Genomic DNA, 17084 nt, shown 5'->3' on the forward strand with positions numbered 1-17084 from the left:
TAAACACTTCAGCTAAGAAAAGAGATACTGAAGTCACTCCTGAGGTTCACCCTTCAGCCAAAGATTAGACAGGCCCATAAAACAAAACAAGACTAAATGGGCACACCAACTCAGGGGCAAGGATGAGAAGGCAGGAGGGGACAGGAAAGCTAGTAACAGGAAACCCAAGGTCGAGAAGGGGAGAGTGTCATGGGGTTGGTAACCAATGTCACAAAACAATATGTGTACTGATTGTTTAATGAGAAACTAATTTGCTCTGTAAATCTTCAGCTAAAGAAAGAGAGAGATGAAGCAAATGTAGCCAATCTTGATATGTTGAATCTGGGTGATGGGTATGTGAGACGTCGTCGTACAATTCTCTACTTTTGAGAATAACTGAAACTTTTTAATAATAAAACATTAAATGGAAGTATAAGAACAAAAGTGATTCTATGCAAGCAGGTGAATCTAGCATTGTTTAATTGATGTCTATGAAAGATAGAATATTTGTTTTAGCTCAATAAAAGTTCTCAAGGCTAAAAAAATGTTTGAAAACCACTAGATGAGATGTAAGCTAAATTCTCTTTTGGCTTTAAAATCCTATGAGTCTTTTACTTCTCAAGAAGATGTGTGGTTTTCCACTAACTTGGGTAATCACTTCCCAGGAAGGGTAGTGCCATTCCAGTAGGACAATTCCCGCTGGGGCTACTGGATGCAGCAGGACTTGGATGCGGGTGCGCCCCCTCCTGCACCGGGGTTCCCCCCAGGCTGGTTTCCTGTGGCTCCTGCAATCAGACAGGAAGGAGAACACACCAGGTGAGAGGAGGCTGTGGTGGGCTTCCCCTCACACCTGGTTTGGACTAAGAGTTGCAGACTCAAGGGCCTTCAGAGGCCAACAGATAACCATACATGCAGAAGGCAAGCCAGGTATAAGGAGAATCAGGAAAACCGAGAATGTTTCTCTACTCTAAGAGAAATAACAGCACAAGCATGTTGATAAATGGCAACCAACACTTGGTGCCAATGTCTGGGAAACAACAGGGAGTGGTAGAGACTGATAAACTGGAGAGAGCCTCTGTCCCATCCAGAGAGGTTGGTTGCCACTCATCTCCGGCCAATTATGATGCAGAGATGCAGGACAGGTGTGGCCAGGTCTTGATCTTTTAAAAAGAAAAGCTGGGAATCTGGATTTCTAAATATGAACTATCCCACTTTTAAAATGTGGACAGCAAATTCAAATTGTTTTTTAAAAATGCAAGCCAAAAAAAAAAAAAAAAGACATCAGCTAGCCACAAGTTTGCATAGATCTGCTACTAGTCCAAAAGGTAACGTGCAAATTAGAAAAAATGCTCTTCCTCGAGACATTTTAATGCCATTTTCTGGAAAACTGTACTAACTATACAAATTTATGATGACTGTAATGTGTAGGCCGCCCCTGGAAGTATGGAAAGCACAACTTAAAAAACTGTAGGCGGGGACTCTCTGTTTGCAGCTGCCAGTTTAGAATCGCCCCACAATGCCCGGAGCAGAGCTGGAAACTTGGCAGTGACCATGTTGAGGGACGTGTTGAGGGATGACTGTGCAGAGGAGGGCAGTCAGGGTGTTGCAGGGACTAGAAGCCATATTCTGTGAGGGAACCAAAGCCACACAACCAGTTAAAAAAAAGTGTCTTGGGGAAGGGGGAGCTGTCAGGTGGAGAACAGAGAACAGGCCAGCCCTGTTTGACTCCTGAGGGCAGACTGTGGCCACTAGGTGGAAGCTTCAAGGAGAATAATTTCAGTTCAGTGTAAGGGAGAGCTTTCTCACAGTGGTACTAAATGATGGTGCCATGTAAAGTGGTAAGCCCTCCGTCCCTGGTAGTGTGCAAACAAAACCTCATGATGGTACAGATGGGATTCAAACATCAGATAGAAGGCTGGAAATATGACCTCTAAAACTCCTTCCAACCAATAATTCTAGGTTTTCCTCTTTTGCCCCTGACCTTTGTCCACAAACTTAGAGGGGCCCATGTCCTTAGAATCAGAGCCTGTCCTATACTGGGGGAGGCAGTCTAGGAATCCCTGCTGGAAGGCCTAGAGCATCCCTCAGCCTCAGTCATGGGAACCAGCCTCTGCCACTTACTACCTGTGCCACTTGGCCATGACTTTTCACCTCTGTGAGCCTCAGTGCCCTCATCTGTAGAATAGGACGATAATAGGTCATCGGAAGGTCTAGATGAGACCACATGTGTGAGGCTCTGAGGATACACTCAGCCACCCTATGAGTGCGAAGTGTGTGGGAGGTTGGGACTCCCCATCTTCCCCTTTTCCGAAACCTTGTTTGGCTCCCTGATGTTTCTGTTTCTCCTCCTCCAGCGCCTTCATCTTGGCGTCATATTCATCAGCAAGCATCTTCCACTCTTTGCGGTTGTTGGTGATTCCGTCCAGCATGGGGGTGATCTCCTCATGGAAACGGGAGAATTCCTGGAAGACAGAGTGAACCTCTGGTGTAGGGTGGCTGAGAGGTGGTCATGCTCCTAGGTCCACGTTCAAGGGGACAGCATAGTTGGAACTGCCCAACGTTGGAATGAGTGGCCTAGGAGATAGCAGGCTTTCCTACACCAGCAGTGTGCAGGCTGACACTGTGAGGCCTCCAGTCAATAGAGTCACATCCCTATCCTGCTTAAAACCCTTCTAAGGCACCCACTGTCCTTTGGATGAAATCCAAACCCCTTATGATGGTTAAGATGGTGTGTCAACTTGGCTGGCCCATGATTCTCAGTGTTTTGACAGCTGTATAATGTGATCACTTTCCTGTTGAAATCTGACATGTGATCACCCCCGATGGAATCTGCTGAGTGGTACTGGCGGGGGTGGGGCCTGTGGTGGCTCACCACCTCTTAGCCTTCATCTCTCCGCCTTCCACCATGGACTTCCCTTTCCTGCTTGCCTTGCAAAAGTTGTTGGCTTGTTGTGGATCCAGCAGCTGTCTCTTGTCTGACCTCTGGTTCTTGGGACTTGAGCTAGTAGCTTACCTGTCCATCTTGGGATTCGCAAGAGTCCTGCTTCCTGGCCTGCCTATCTTGGGTTCGCCAGCCCCTGCAGCTGACTCAGGAGAAACCTCGTGGTCTTGCCTGCCCACCTCGGGGATTCCTCGACTGTCACAACCCGTGAGCGGGATCCCCGCTCTCCAGCCTGCTCATCTTGGGTTCACCAGCTTCTGCGGCTCCATAAATTGGGAAAGGACTCTATCCTGATCCAAGGACTTGGGACATTCCAACCCGTACAATTGCCTGAGCTGTTTCCTAATATAAATCTCTCTAAATACATTTATACGCATTATCGGTTTTGCTTTCTAGAGAACCCAGCCTAAGACACCCGTTAACGTGGTTTTCAAACCCCTCCACAACCCAGTCTCCTCTTGCCCTTCAAAATCTCGAAGCCTCCAGTCACTCCAAATCTCTTTCAGGTTTTGGAGGCCTCTTCCCTTCTGCAGGCTTCACACAGGTTTTGCCTTTGCTGGGACGCTGTTACTCCCCTCCTCTTCCTTTAGGCCTCTGCTCAAACGTCATCCCTTCAGGTAAGCTTTTGCTCACCCTGTTAGAAGTTCCTAACCACATCTCATTTGTAGTGAATCCCTTTGACTGTCTCCCCAGAGGCTGTGAGTCTGGAGGGCAAGGACATCATCTGTCTAGTTCACTGGGATAACCCTGGCCTAGCGCACCATCTGGGGCACAAAGATACTCAGTAAATATTTGCTGAATGAAATCAGATGTTGAGAAGATGATTCTTAAGGTTTCTGCCAACTCTAAGAAGCCCTAGTGGCACAAAGGTTAAGCATTCAGTTGCTAACCCAAAGATTGGTGGTTCAAACCCATGCAGTGGCTCTCTGGGAAAAAGACCTGGCGATCTGCTTCCATAAAGATTATAGCCAAGAAAACCCTATGGGGCAGTTCCACTCTGTCACAAGGGGTCGCGATAAGCTGGAATCAACTCGGTGGCACCCAACAACAATTTATAATAAATAAAAATGATAAAGAGAATGAGAAAGAAGATAGTGCCTCATTGGAGCACAGCACATTACAGTTTATAACACATATTATCTCCTTTGAGCCTCAAAAACTACGAGGTGGGAAAACAAGATTCATCATTCCTACAGTTTTTAGGGAGGAAATCCAAATTCAGATTAATGGAGTAAATTTGCCCAAGGTAAGAATGGAAAATCTGGGGCCTGCCACAGAGGTCTTGTCAGAATCAGTGACAATCAGAGCTGCCTGGGTTTGGGCCCAGCTCTGCCATGCCTGTGTGACTTCGGGCAGACTGCTAACGTCGTTTAGCTTCAGCCTTGAAATCAGTACAGTCATCACCCTGGTCACGGGGTTGTAGTGATAACCCGTGTAAAGTACTCAGCCCACTCTCTCTCAATAACATTACTGATGGCTGTGTAGAGCAGTCAGCTCCTCTGCCCTGTTGATCAGAGGACCCAGTCCATCCGCATTAAGTCAGAGCCACACTCGTGCCCGCTCTGGAGCATCTGCACTTCTCCTTCCAAGCAGAAGAGCAGCCACTTGCACAGCAGACAGAGCACCTGCAGTCAGGAAGTGGGGCTCTAACCCTGCCTCCTGGCTGACTCCAGGGACACTGGCCCAGTCATAGCCATAATAAATTTTTTAAATGGGAAGTGGATGGTGGGTTTCTCAAGATGGGGACTTTAACATTGAGCAAGAGCTCAAAGAGGAATTCAGATTATCATTTGAAGATTGAGTTACTTTGGCTTATCAAATTTCCATCAGCTAGTAGTGAAGTTAGGAGAGCATGTGTTTGCTATATTTCCTCTTTCCCTGTCTTAGTCATTTGTTCCACAACTATTTATTGAGCACTTAGATGTGCCAGGCACCAAGCTCTGGGCTGGAGATACAGCCACACAAGACCACCTAGAGCTGTCTTGGGAATCAAATGCCATCAGAGATGAGAAGTGCTTTGTAAAGTATCGCCCACTGGACCCTTGCCACAGTTTATTATTCCTGATACTTTTTGGGAATCCTGGATTTATCAATGATATGTTGTTAAGTCTAAGGAAAAAAAGGACTTACCTTGTAGACAAAGGTGCAAACAAAATCAATGAAGCCGACCTGAAGCTTGGGGAGTTCGTCAGCCTTGTTTCTGTCCATCATGGGCTGTCATGAGGGAGAAAGCGTTAAATGTGCTGGGCACCTGCTGACCTGATGCCATACAAGGGATTCCCACCCTACATATGAAGTCTTCTTGCTAAAAAGATTGAACCCCAAAATCATCAAATCTGCAGATCCAACTAACAGTTTGAGGAAATATACGGAATAGAGGAACATATTAAATAACACCATGAAGGTACAATCAGCCAAGTCCAGAATATGGGAAACTCTACACAACAACAGAAGATCCAGTTTCTTCAACAAACAAATGGGATAGCCCCCCACCACCACCCCCAAAAAAGGGGGAATTGTTACAATTAAAAGAGACTTAAGAGACATGACAACCAGAGGCAGTGTAGCTCTTGATTGGATCCTGATTTGAATAAACCAACTCAGTTGTTCCTCTTACTCAATTAGGGAATATGAACAGAGATTGAGTATTAGACGATATTAAAGAATTATAATTAATATTGTGAGTGTGATAATGGTATTGTATTTGTATGCATGTGTTTCTTTGTGTTTTAAGTTCTTGTCTCTTAGAAATACATACTAAAATATTTATGTAAGAAAGGACATAACGTCTGGGGTTTGCTTTAAAATACTCCAGTCAAAAGAGAAAAACAGGTGCATGGGGGGGATACAGAAATCAAGAATGACAGACTTCTGTTAATTGTTGAATCTGTCTGATGAGTGCATGGAGTTCATTACATATTTTTTAAAGTTTTTAAAAAAGAAAGGAAAAATAAGTAAATCAGGCAGGCCCTTACTGTTCATATTCATGGCACTTACCTGCTCCTCACAGCATTCCAATCCCCCTCAACTCCACCGCAGCCTCGTGTGGTTGCCCTAGCATCCTTAGCACACTTTGACATGGCCATCCCTTTCCCACATCTATGATTCTGTCCCTAAAACAGCTCTCCTTTTTACCCTTCCTCTCTAAGCTCACCTCTACTTCCCAGCACTGCCCTGAGGGCCATGGCCTTGTCTCTGGTAGGAAGCTGGCTGACTGCCCCAGTCAAGTTCACCATTGACAGGTTTGCAGCTTTACAAGTTCCTACCTCCCTTGCTCTGTGCTGTTAGAACAGGACGAGGGGAGATGAACTCCTAGACTGTTGAAACTGAAAGGAAACCTATGTTTCAGTGTCCACCACTATGTAGAGTAACTAAAGCAAAAGAAAGAAATGATGAAGTAAAATAACTGAGCAGAAGATTTCAAAGGGTAGCTCAAGAAGACAATGTAAAGTATTAATGAAATGTGCAAAGACCTGGAGTTAGAAAATCAAAAGGGAAGAACACGCTTGGCACTTTTCAAGCTGAAAGAACTGAAGAAAAAATTCAAGACTAGAGTTGCAATATTGAAGGATTCTATGGCCAAAAAACTGAATGACACAGGAAGCATCAGAAGAAGATGGAAAGAATACACAGAGTCACTGTACCAAAAAGAATTGGTCGACATTCAGCCAGTTCAGGAGATAGCTTATGATCAAGAACCAATGATACTCAAGGAAGGAGTCCAAGCTGCACTGAAGACATTAGCAAAAAACAAGTTTCAAGAAATTTATGGAATACCAGTTGAGATGTTTCAACAAATGGATGCAATGCTGCAAGTGGTCACTCATCTATGCCAAGAAATTTGGAAGACTCTAACCTGAGACCAGAAGAACTAGATGGTACCTAGCTACCACTACTGACCTGACCGGCGACACAATAGAAGGCCCCAGACAGAATGGGAGAAAAATGTAGAACAAAACTCAAGTTCCTAAAAAGAGGCTTGCCCTACTGGACAGATAGGGACTAGAGGAACCCCCAAGACTATCACCCTAAGATAATCTTTGAACTTGGATTTGAAGCTATTTCTGCAGGTCACCTTTCAGCCAAATAATAGATTGGCTTATAATATAAACAATATCACCAGCGTGTAATGTGCTCCCTTAAACAATTAACTATATGAGAACAAACCGTCAATGTTTACCCCAGAGAAAAGAAGAGAAGGCAAGGAGGTGAACAGAAGCTAGATCAATGGAAACAGAACAAACAGAATGGAAATAATGAGAATGCTGACACATTGTAAAAATTGTAACCAGTGGCATGGAATAATTTGTAAAAAAGAAAATTGTGAAATGGAAACTGAATTTTCTGTGTAAACTTTAACCTAAAATACAACTTTGGCAAAAGTTGTGTGATAGATACATTTACAACAGCAACAAAAAAGAGTAGCTGCTGAAGCTGCTTATGTACGACCAAACACCTTGTGGGATTTGGGTCCTTGGTTTGGTGATTTAGAGTCATGGTTTCATGGGACATCCTAGTTAACTGGCCTAATAGCGTGTTTAGTGCTTCCATTCTACCTCCTAGGAAACCCTGCTGGCGTAGTGATTAAGTACTATGGCTGCTAACCAAAAGGTTGGCAGTTCGAATCCACCAGGCACTCCTTGGAAACCCTGCGGGGCAGTTCTACTCTGTTCAATAGGGTCGCTATGAGTCGGAATTGACCCAGCGGTGATGGGTTTTGTTTTGTTTTGTTTTTTTCCGTACCTCCTGTTTCATTGCATAATGCCTGAGGTCTTAAAAGCATACAAGTGGCCATCCAAGGCAAAATAATTGGTCTCTTTACCTGGAGCAACAGAGGAACAAGCAGAGTCAGGAACAGGAGGAGGATAATGGAACATGTGGCTAATTGCCTCCTTTGTCATGAGACCGGAAGAACTGGATGGTAACTGGCTACCATTACTGAACATTGTGATCAAAGATTGCATAGAAGAATCCTGATCAAAAGGTGGAAAATGTAGAACAGATTTTCAAATTCTTATGATCTCTAGATTTTCTGGAGCCATGGAGGGTGGATGAACCCCTGAAACTATTGCCCTGAGATAATCTTTAAGCCTTAAACCAAAAATATCCTCTGAAGTCATCTTAAAACTGAACAACAGTTTAGCTTAACTAGTAAAAACAGGTCTACCTTGAGTATTATACTCTTTTAGAACTATCTATATGGCATCAAACTGACAACAGCAACTTAAAATATTAGATAGGAACCTTAGTGGGCAGTGAGTTTATGATAATGAGGGAGGAACAACTCAGAAAAGGAGGGTGAGACTGGTTGTACAACTCAAAGAATGTAATCAGTGTCACTAAATTGTACATGTAGAAACTGTTGAATTGGTGTGTTTTGCTTTGTATAGTCTCAACAACAACAAAATAAATAAATAAATAAAAGATATTTGGAAAACAGCTACCTGGCCAATCAACTGGAATAGATCCATATACCTACCTGCCTCTTCCAAAGAAAGGTGATCCAGTGGAATGTGGAAACTATTCAACAATATCATTAATATCACACACAAGTAAAATTTTGCTGAAGATCATTCAAAAATGATTGCAGCAGTCCATCAACAGGTAACTACCAGAAATTCAAGCCAGATTCAGAAAAGGACATGAAACAAATATATCATTGGTGATACCAGGTGGATCTTGGCTGAAAGCAGAGAAAGATATTTACCTGTGTTTTACTGACTAAGCAAAGGTATTAGACTGTGTGGATCATAACAAATTACAGATAACATTGTGAAGAATGGGAATTCCAGAACACTAAATTGTGCTCATGAGGAACCTGTACATAGACGAAGAGGCAGTTTGAACAGAACAAGAGGATACTACATAGTTTCAAATCAGGAAAGGTGTGCATCAGGGTTGTATCCTCTCACCATACTTATTCAGTCTGTATGCTGAGCAAATAATCCAAGAAGCTAGACTATATGAAGAAGAATGTAGCATTAGGATTGGAGGAAAACTCATTAACAACCTTTGTTATGCAAATGACACAACCTTGCTCAATGAAACGGAAGAGGACTTGAAGCACTTACTGATGAAGATCAAAGGTTACAGCCTTCAGTATGGATTACACCTTAACGTAAAGAAAACAAAAATCCTCACAACTGGACTGATAAGCAACATCATAATAAACAGAAAAAATATTGAAGTTGTCAAGGATTTCATTTTTCTTGAATTCACAATCAACGCTCATGGAAGCAGTAATCGAGAAATCAAACGATGTATTGCATTGGGTAAATCTGCTGCAAAAGACCTCTTTAAAGTGTTAAAAAGCAAACCTGTCACTTCAGGCTAAGGTGCACCTGACCCAAGCCATGGTATTTTCAATCGCGTCACATGCATGTGAAAGCCAGATAATGATTAAGAAAGACTAAAGAAGAATTGATGCATTTGAATTACAATGTTGGTGAAAGATACTGAGTATACCATGGACTTCCAGAAGAATGAACAAATCTGTCTTGGAAGAAGTACAGCCAGAATGCTTCTCAGAAGCAAGAGTGGCGAGACTTCATCTCACATATTTTGGACATGTTATCTTCTCAGTCCCTGAAGAAGAACATCATGCTTGGTAGATGGTCAGCGAAAAACAGGAAGACCCTCAACGAGGTGGACTGACACAGTGGCTGCAACAATGGGCTCTAACATAGCAATAATTGATAGGATGGCATAGGTTGCTATGAGTTGGAACTGACATGATGGCAACTAACAACATATCTAGGTCAGACCCAGTTCACATCTCTGTTTCATAGCACATCAGGGCGAGGTCACATCTCTACATCGTGATGAGGTCACACATGCCTAACATTAGGCTGACTTCCCCTCTCTTACTCACAATGGGATTCTGTTGCAGCACCGTGCGCTCCAGGTCACCTTGTTCCCAGAATTCAGCAGCGACCAGCAGAGCTACCTACAACAGACAGGATTCCACAGTCAAAGCCCTACCTGCTACCCCTGCTCCCACCCCACATGGGTTGTCAGCTCAGCAAAAAGATAAACTCCATCCTACCCTCACCACCCACACCCCCTACTTGGTGTCATTAGTGGAGAGATCTGAAAGTGATTTCCACGTCTTTGCAGAGGAAGATAAAGAAAAGGCGGACTGGGTCTGGGGCTGGGTTGAGAGAGTCCAAGCCTCATGTCTTGTTGTCACCAGCAGTGGGTTCCCCTCCTGCCAGTCAGAAGGAGTCCGTACCTTGCTCTGCACCTCCCAGGGCTTGGTTATGGCCGAGAGATCACAGGCGGTCATCATCATGGCCCTGGGTACACAGGACACTGTCCATCAGTCCAGAGCCATTTAATGCTACACATACTGATTAACTCATTTATTTCTTCTTTTTTTGCCCCCGCTAGTAAGTGACCTCATCCCACTGTGAAGAGAGGGGTCACTTCCCCATTCCACCTGAGGGCTGGGCTTTGAAGTCAGACAAATGTTTAAATCCTGCCTTGGTCAGTTACCATAGGTTTGATATTAAGGAATTACATCAGCCTCTCCAAGCCTCAGTTTCCTTGTCTGTAATAATAGTGGGAAGCATTGGTGCTTCTGTGGTAGAGTTCTTACCTTCCATGCGGGAGACCTAGGTTTGATTCCTGGCCAATGCACCTAATTCTCAGCCACAACCTCTCTGTCAATGGGGGCTTGCCTGTTGCTGTGATACTGAACAGACTTCAGGAGAGCTTCCAGACTAAGACAGACTAGGAAAAAAGACCTGGAGCTTGTGAAAATCAGCCAATGAAAACCCTATGGATCATCATGGGGATGGCACAGCATCAGGCAGCATTTTGTCCCCTTGTGCATGAGACTGCCATGAATCAGGGGCTGACCTGGAGGCAGCTAACAACAATAACAATAATGGTACTTTCATCACAGAGTGGGTGTGAGGATTAAATGAGATGATGTGTATAAAATTCTCAGCACAGTGCATAGACGTAGTATGTGCACAATAAATATTGACGATTATTATGGCCATATATTGGGTTTTAATTATGCACCTGGCACTGTTCTAGACATATTATAAACATCAAATTCATTTCAATCCCATCACACCTTCAGAGGCCCTTCTTTCCTGTATAGCGTAAAGCAATATTTCCCAGCCTTTTTCTCATCATCCTCCACTATGGAGCCTTTTGAGACTTTTTTTTCCCTGACCCTTCCCTCTGAAATTTTAATGCCACAAATACACTGTATATCTCTTTGTGTACAGACAGTGTAACAGTGAATATTTTTCACCTTCATGAGAACCACTTTTTGCCCCTTTGGAGGCAATATCACTCCCATTCAGAAAGTGTGCAATAGAGAGAGAAGTGTGGCCTTGGTTATTGGGGTGGCCTTGGTTATTGGGGTGGCCTTGGTTATTGAGGTGGCCTTGGTTATTGTGGTGGCCTTGGTTATTGAGGTGGCCTTGCTTTAGGAACTAGCAGAAGGGAGTGGCGGAGGGAAAAAAAGGATCCAAAGGTAAACTCCTAAAGGACTTTCACAATAATACGAAGGTAAGGCAGGAATTAGTACAAGGGTAGAAACAATATAAGACAGAAAGGGAGGAGACAAGGACAATGAATTGTTGGAGCAAGCTGGGTGGAACTTGAGAAGGCATTTCAAAGACACTGGGCACAGTGGCATGAATGCCTGGGATAGTGATCCAGGGCCAGGTAGGGTGGGTATTAAATTCCAAGCTGGGGAGTGGAGACTGTATCCAATAAGCAGGGAGAACTACCGAAGGTGTAAGGCCTGGTCATGACCTCATCAGAGCCCAGCCGCATTGCAGGAAGGGATGTTGGCAGCATGTGTGGGATAGAGCAGGAGGGAGAGAAGGAGCAAGAAAGGAAGGAAGGAAGGAAGGGGAGATGCGGCTGTAATTTCAGACCTGACCTGCAGCAGTGCCTGTGGGCTGGGGGAGCCAGGAGGTGAGGGCAACCGAAGTGGTGACCCATGGGCAGGGGCTGGGGAGAGAGAGGAAGGAGAGGGAGGCCTAACTTGCTGTGTGGATGATTTTATAATTAACCAGCTGTATCTGACATAACATAAGCTGCTCTGGGAGGTCTAAAGAGTTACTCATAAAAAGTGAACATATTTAAATAAAATCTTTAATGAATAAACCCTCAAAAATTCATATAATTCTTTAAGTCAATAAGCTGTCAGAAATGTTTCTTAGAAACACCTTTATACTTTGTATTAGCTTTGAAATACGTGACCTGTGCTTAATGTTAAAGACATTTTAAGCTCACTGTCAAATACATTAAGCAGATAAATGCTCAGCGCTGCATACAAGAGTGATCGGTTTCCTGTTGCCTGTCAGTGTCCACAGTTGGAGTCCACAGGTGTGGTTTCAGGAGGGTGCTGAATGTTTCCTTTCCTTGGCTGGAAGGATCATGTGAAAACTACTCCCAGCCAAACTTGGGGAAACACACCTCAGTGTTTTATAGACTTGGTGTGTGCCTGGGATGGGAAGGAGAGCTCCAGGTGGCAGAAAAGCCAGTCCGGACCCTTGTGCCTTAAAGACAAGACATTACATTCACTTCAGCACCTTTCCCCTTATATTCGCTGGGGCCCAAGGTGCGGTGTTAGGTATTGGGGGTCTAGAGAGGCCTACACGGAGCTCACAGTTACTCAAGGAATACAGCAAAAAAGAATAGAAAAAAGTCATCACAATATGCTAAATGAGATGGCAGAATAAAGTACAAGCTGAAAAAAAAATCCAAAGGTGAGAGTAACAAACTCAGTCCAGGGAGCACCAGAGAGGTAACAGTGGAGCAGGGCCTTGAGAGATGCACGGAAGCTGTCTGAGAGGAAGAAGAGGAAAGGGTATAGTAGGGAGAGGTACATGGGAGGGTACATGAGATTGCCACAGGGCAGAGGACTGTCCAGGAGGTGGATGGTAGGGAGTATTCATGTATCCATTCTTGTACAAAATTATACATATGTGCACTTGTGTGTATGTGTGCCAGATGCTATGCAGGAGCTGGGTTCACATGGTCCCTGCTCTCAGAGAGTGTGCAGACTTGTTGGAACATCATAGTTTTTTTTTTTTTTAATTTTTATTGTGCTTTAAGTGAAAGTTTACAAATCAAGTCAGTCTCTCACACAAAAACTTATATACACCTTGCTACATACTCCCAATTACTCTCCCTCTAATGAGACAGCCCACTTCCTCCCTTCACTCTCTCTTTTTGTGTCCATTTTGCCAGCTTCTAACTCCCTCTACCCTCTCATCAACCCTCCAGGCAGGAGATGCCAACATAGTCTCAAGTGTCCACCTGATCCAAGAAACTCACTCCTCACCAGCATCCCTCTCCAACCCATTGTCCAGTCCAATCCATGTCGGAAGAGTTGGCTTCGGGAATGGTTCCTGTCCTGGGCCAACAGAAGGTCTGGGGGCCATGACCACCAGTGTCCTTCTAGTCTCAGTCAGACCATTAAGTCTGGTCTCCTTATGAGAATTTGCAGTCTGCATCCCACTGATCTCCTGCTCCCTCAGGGGTTCTCTGTTGTGTTCCCTGTCAGGGCAGTCATCAGTTGTAGCCAAGCACCATCTAGTTCTTCTCTCTGGTTTATGTGGCCCTTTCTGTCTCTTGGGCTCGTAATTACCTTGTATCCTTGGTGGAATATCACAGATATATCACACAAATGAATGTAAATGTACAAGCAAATAACTTTTCTGAAGGAAAGGAGTTCTAGTCCACGAAGCAATATCATAAGAGAAACTGCGAGGCCAGGGACAGGGAAATGGCCTTTGAGTTGATATCTGTAGGAAGTATAGCTGTTAACTGGTTAAAGAAGGGAGTGGAAGAAACACAGCAAGTGCAAAGGCCCCAAGGAAGGAAGCCTGGCACATACAAAGTGCTGGAAGGTGGGTAGAAGCCCAGGGAAGAGCTGGGGGGAAGGATAAGAGAAGTTCTAAGAGCTGTGCAGGGGAGAGCAGACCAGCCATGCAGGGTGGGGGGTGGTCTTCATGCTCAGAGCAATGGGAAAAGACATTGAAGAGTTTGAACAAAGGGATGGCCTGGTTAGATTTGCATTTGACAAAATCACTGTGGCTTCGATGTGGAGGTGACAAGAGTAGATGCAGGGAGCCCAGGTAGGAAGACATTGCAGGATCTGGCCAAGAGATGGAGGTGATGAGAAAGAGAAGTGTTCAGATAGACATGGCACTTAATAAGTAACCTCAACAGGACTTGTGATAATTAGACATGTAAAGTGAGGAGGAGAGAAATGTCACAATGGAAGAGAGTAAAGGCCAACATGGTTATAATGCAGGAAAGCATGGAGACCTTGTATGCTGAGAAATTCGAACCTTATCCTCTGGGTGGACAAGAGTCATCAGGAGGAGAGGATTGATCTTAAACCAAAAAATATTCCCTACAGTCTTTTTTTTTTTTTAACAAAAGAATGTTGTTGTTGTTAGGTGTCGTCGAGTCGGTTCCGACTCATAGCGACCCTATGCACAACAGAACCAAACACTGCCCAGTCCTAAGCCATCCTTACAATCGTTGTTATGCTTGAGCTCATTGTTGCAGCCACTATGTCAATTCGCCTCGTTGAGGGTCTTCCTCTTTTCCACTGACCCTGTACTCTGCCAAGCATGATGTCCTTCTCCAGGGACTGATCCCTCCTGACAACATGTCCAAAGTATGTAAGATGCAGTCTCTCCATCCTTGCTTCTAAGGAGCATTCTGGTTGTACTTCTTCTAAGACAGATTTGTTCGTTCTTTTGGCAGTCCATGGTATGGTTGATACTCTTTGCCAACACCACAATTCAAAGGCATCAACTCCTCTTCGGTCTTCCTTATTCATTGTCCAGCTTTCATATGCATATGATGCAATTGAAAATACCATGGTTTGGGTCAGGCTCATCTTAGTCTTCAAGGTGACATCTTTGCTCTTCAACACTTTAAAGAGGTCCTTTGCAGAAGATTTATCCAATGCAATGCGTCTTTTGATTTCTTGACTGCTGCTTCCATGGCTGTTGATTGTGGATCCAAGTAAAATGAAATCCTTGACAACTTCAATCTTTTCTCCGTTTATCATGATGTTGCTCATTGGTCCAGTTGTGAGGATTTTTGTTTTCTTTATCTTGAGGTGCAATCCATACTGAAGGCTGTGGTCTTTGATCTTCATTAGTAAGTGCTTCAAGTCCTCTTCACTTTCAGCAAGCAAGGTTGTGTCATCTGCATAACGCAGGTTGTTAATGAGTCTTCCTCTAATCCTGATGCCCCGTTCTTCTTCATGTAGTCCAGCTTCTCATATTATTTGTTCAGCATACAGATTGAATAGGTATGGTGAAAGAATACAACCCTGACGCACACCTTTCCTGACTTTAAACCAGTCAATATCCCCTTGTTCTGTCCGAACAATTGCCTCTTGGTCTATGTAAAGGTTCCTTATGAGCACAATTAAGTGTTCTGGAATTCCCATTCTTCACAGTGTTATCCATAGTTTGTTATGATCCACACAGTCGAATGCCTTTGCATAGTCAATAAAACACAGGTAAACATCCTTCTGGTATTCTCTGCTTTCAGCCAGGATCCATCTGACATCAGCAATGATATCCCTGGTTCCATGTCCTCTTCTGAAACTGGCCTGAATTTCTGGCAGTTCCCTGTCAATATACTGCTGCAGCCATTTTTGAATGATCTTCAGCAAAATTTTGCTTGCGTGTGATATTAACGATATCGTTCTATAATTTCCACATTCGGTTGGATCACCTTTCTTGGGAATAGGCATAAATATGGATCTCTTCCAGTCAGTTGGCCAGGAAGCTGTCTTCCATATTTCTTGGCATAGACGAGTAAGCACCTCCAGCGCTGCATCTGTTTGTTGAAACATCTCAATTGATATTCCATCAGTTCCTGGAGCCTTGTTTTTCACCAAAGCCTTCAGAGCAGCTTGGACTTCTTCCTTCAGTACCTGATCATATGCCACCTCTTGAAATGGTTGAAATGGTTGAACATCGACTAATTCTTTTTGATATAATTTTTCTTTTTTCTTCCTCCATTTAGCTTAATTAGTAAAGAATGTCTGCCTTGAACATTGTGCTCTTCTAAAGAATTATATATGTGGTATCAAATTGACAACAGCAACTGGAAAGATTAGATAGGAAATGTAGGGGGCAGTGAGTTGTTAATGGAGGGAGAACAATTTGGAAAAGGAGAGTGAGAATGGTTGCACAACTTGAAGAATGTAATCAATGTCACTGAATTGTACATGTGGAAAGTTTTGAATTGGTGTATGTTCTGCTGTGTATATGCTCAACAACAACAACAACAAAATAAAATAAATTTTCAAAAAGAGAGAGAGAGGAGGGGATTGATCTTGATGGAAAAACATCGGAATATTTCATGCCAGCCTTTGGAATCAGACAGAGTTGAATTAGATCCTGACTCTTCTTACTTGCTATGTCAAGAGCAAGTGACTTAATATATTTGAGCTTTGATCTGTTCATTTGTAAAAATGAGATAATCATATGAGGTTGGATCATATGAAATTCTGATTTTGTGGGTCAAAGACAGTCAAAAGTTGGTAATTTCATATGATTCAGGATACTATATCCAACCTAAGGGTTATTGTGATGATCAGATGAGTTTGTAAAGTGCACCCCTTGTCTTCACCTTCATCGTCATCGCTTTCATCACATTAACCCTTCAGGGTTGTCCAGGTGTGTAGAGCTTGGCAGACTCATCTTCAAGGCAAATGTCTCTTCCTCATCTCAGCTGTGAAGCTCAGTGACACTTCTTCCAGACCTCTGGCTGAGCACTGGCAGCATTCCAGCCATCCCATTGCCTACACTCATTCAGATCCTCCATGGATTTACACCTGCCCAGGGCAGGGGAGTGGGAGGGGACAGAGATCCTTTTGGGAAGGTCTTAGAAGCTGCTAACCAAAAGGTCAGCAGTTCAAATCATCCAGGCGCTCCTTGGAAACCCTATGGGGCAGTTCTACTCTGTCCTACAGGGTCTCTATGAGTCGGAATCAACTCAATAGCAGTGGGTTTGGTTTGGTTCTGGGTTTAGAGGAACCTAAGAAGGCTGTGGGTAAGCAGGAGAGAGGTGGGTGGGGTGACTTGGGTTTCAGTCCTTGATGTTCCACTAATGCCTGTGTGACACTAGGTAAGTCATTTTGTCTCTCTGAGCC

At 43.9% G+C, this 17084-nt stretch overlaps 1 protein-coding gene across 1 annotated transcript in view; it reads right to left on the minus strand.

Annotated features, from left to right (window-relative positions):
• Positions 1-615: 615 nt before the first annotated feature.
• The window catches only part of PDE6A (phosphodiesterase 6A), a 98179-nt gene continuing 81710 nt past the window's right edge, over positions 616-17084 (minus strand). The window contains exons 18-22 of the mRNA XM_049874051.1: positions 10152-10215; positions 9792-9866; positions 5051-5134; positions 2294-2441; positions 616-764 (exon numbers count right to left, since the gene is read on the minus strand). Coding sequence (XP_049730008.1) covers positions 685-764; positions 2294-2441; positions 5051-5134; positions 9792-9866; positions 10152-10215 — 451 coding nt within the window. The 3' untranslated portion in view covers positions 616-684. The remainder of the gene's footprint in view (positions 765-2293; positions 2442-5050; positions 5135-9791; positions 9867-10151; positions 10216-17084) is intronic.

This window comes from Elephas maximus, chromosome 2 (assembly GCF_024166365.1).
Source record: "Elephas maximus indicus isolate mEleMax1 chromosome 2, mEleMax1 primary haplotype, whole genome shotgun sequence".
NCBI lineage: Eukaryota > Metazoa > Chordata > Mammalia > Proboscidea > Elephantidae > Elephas > Elephas maximus.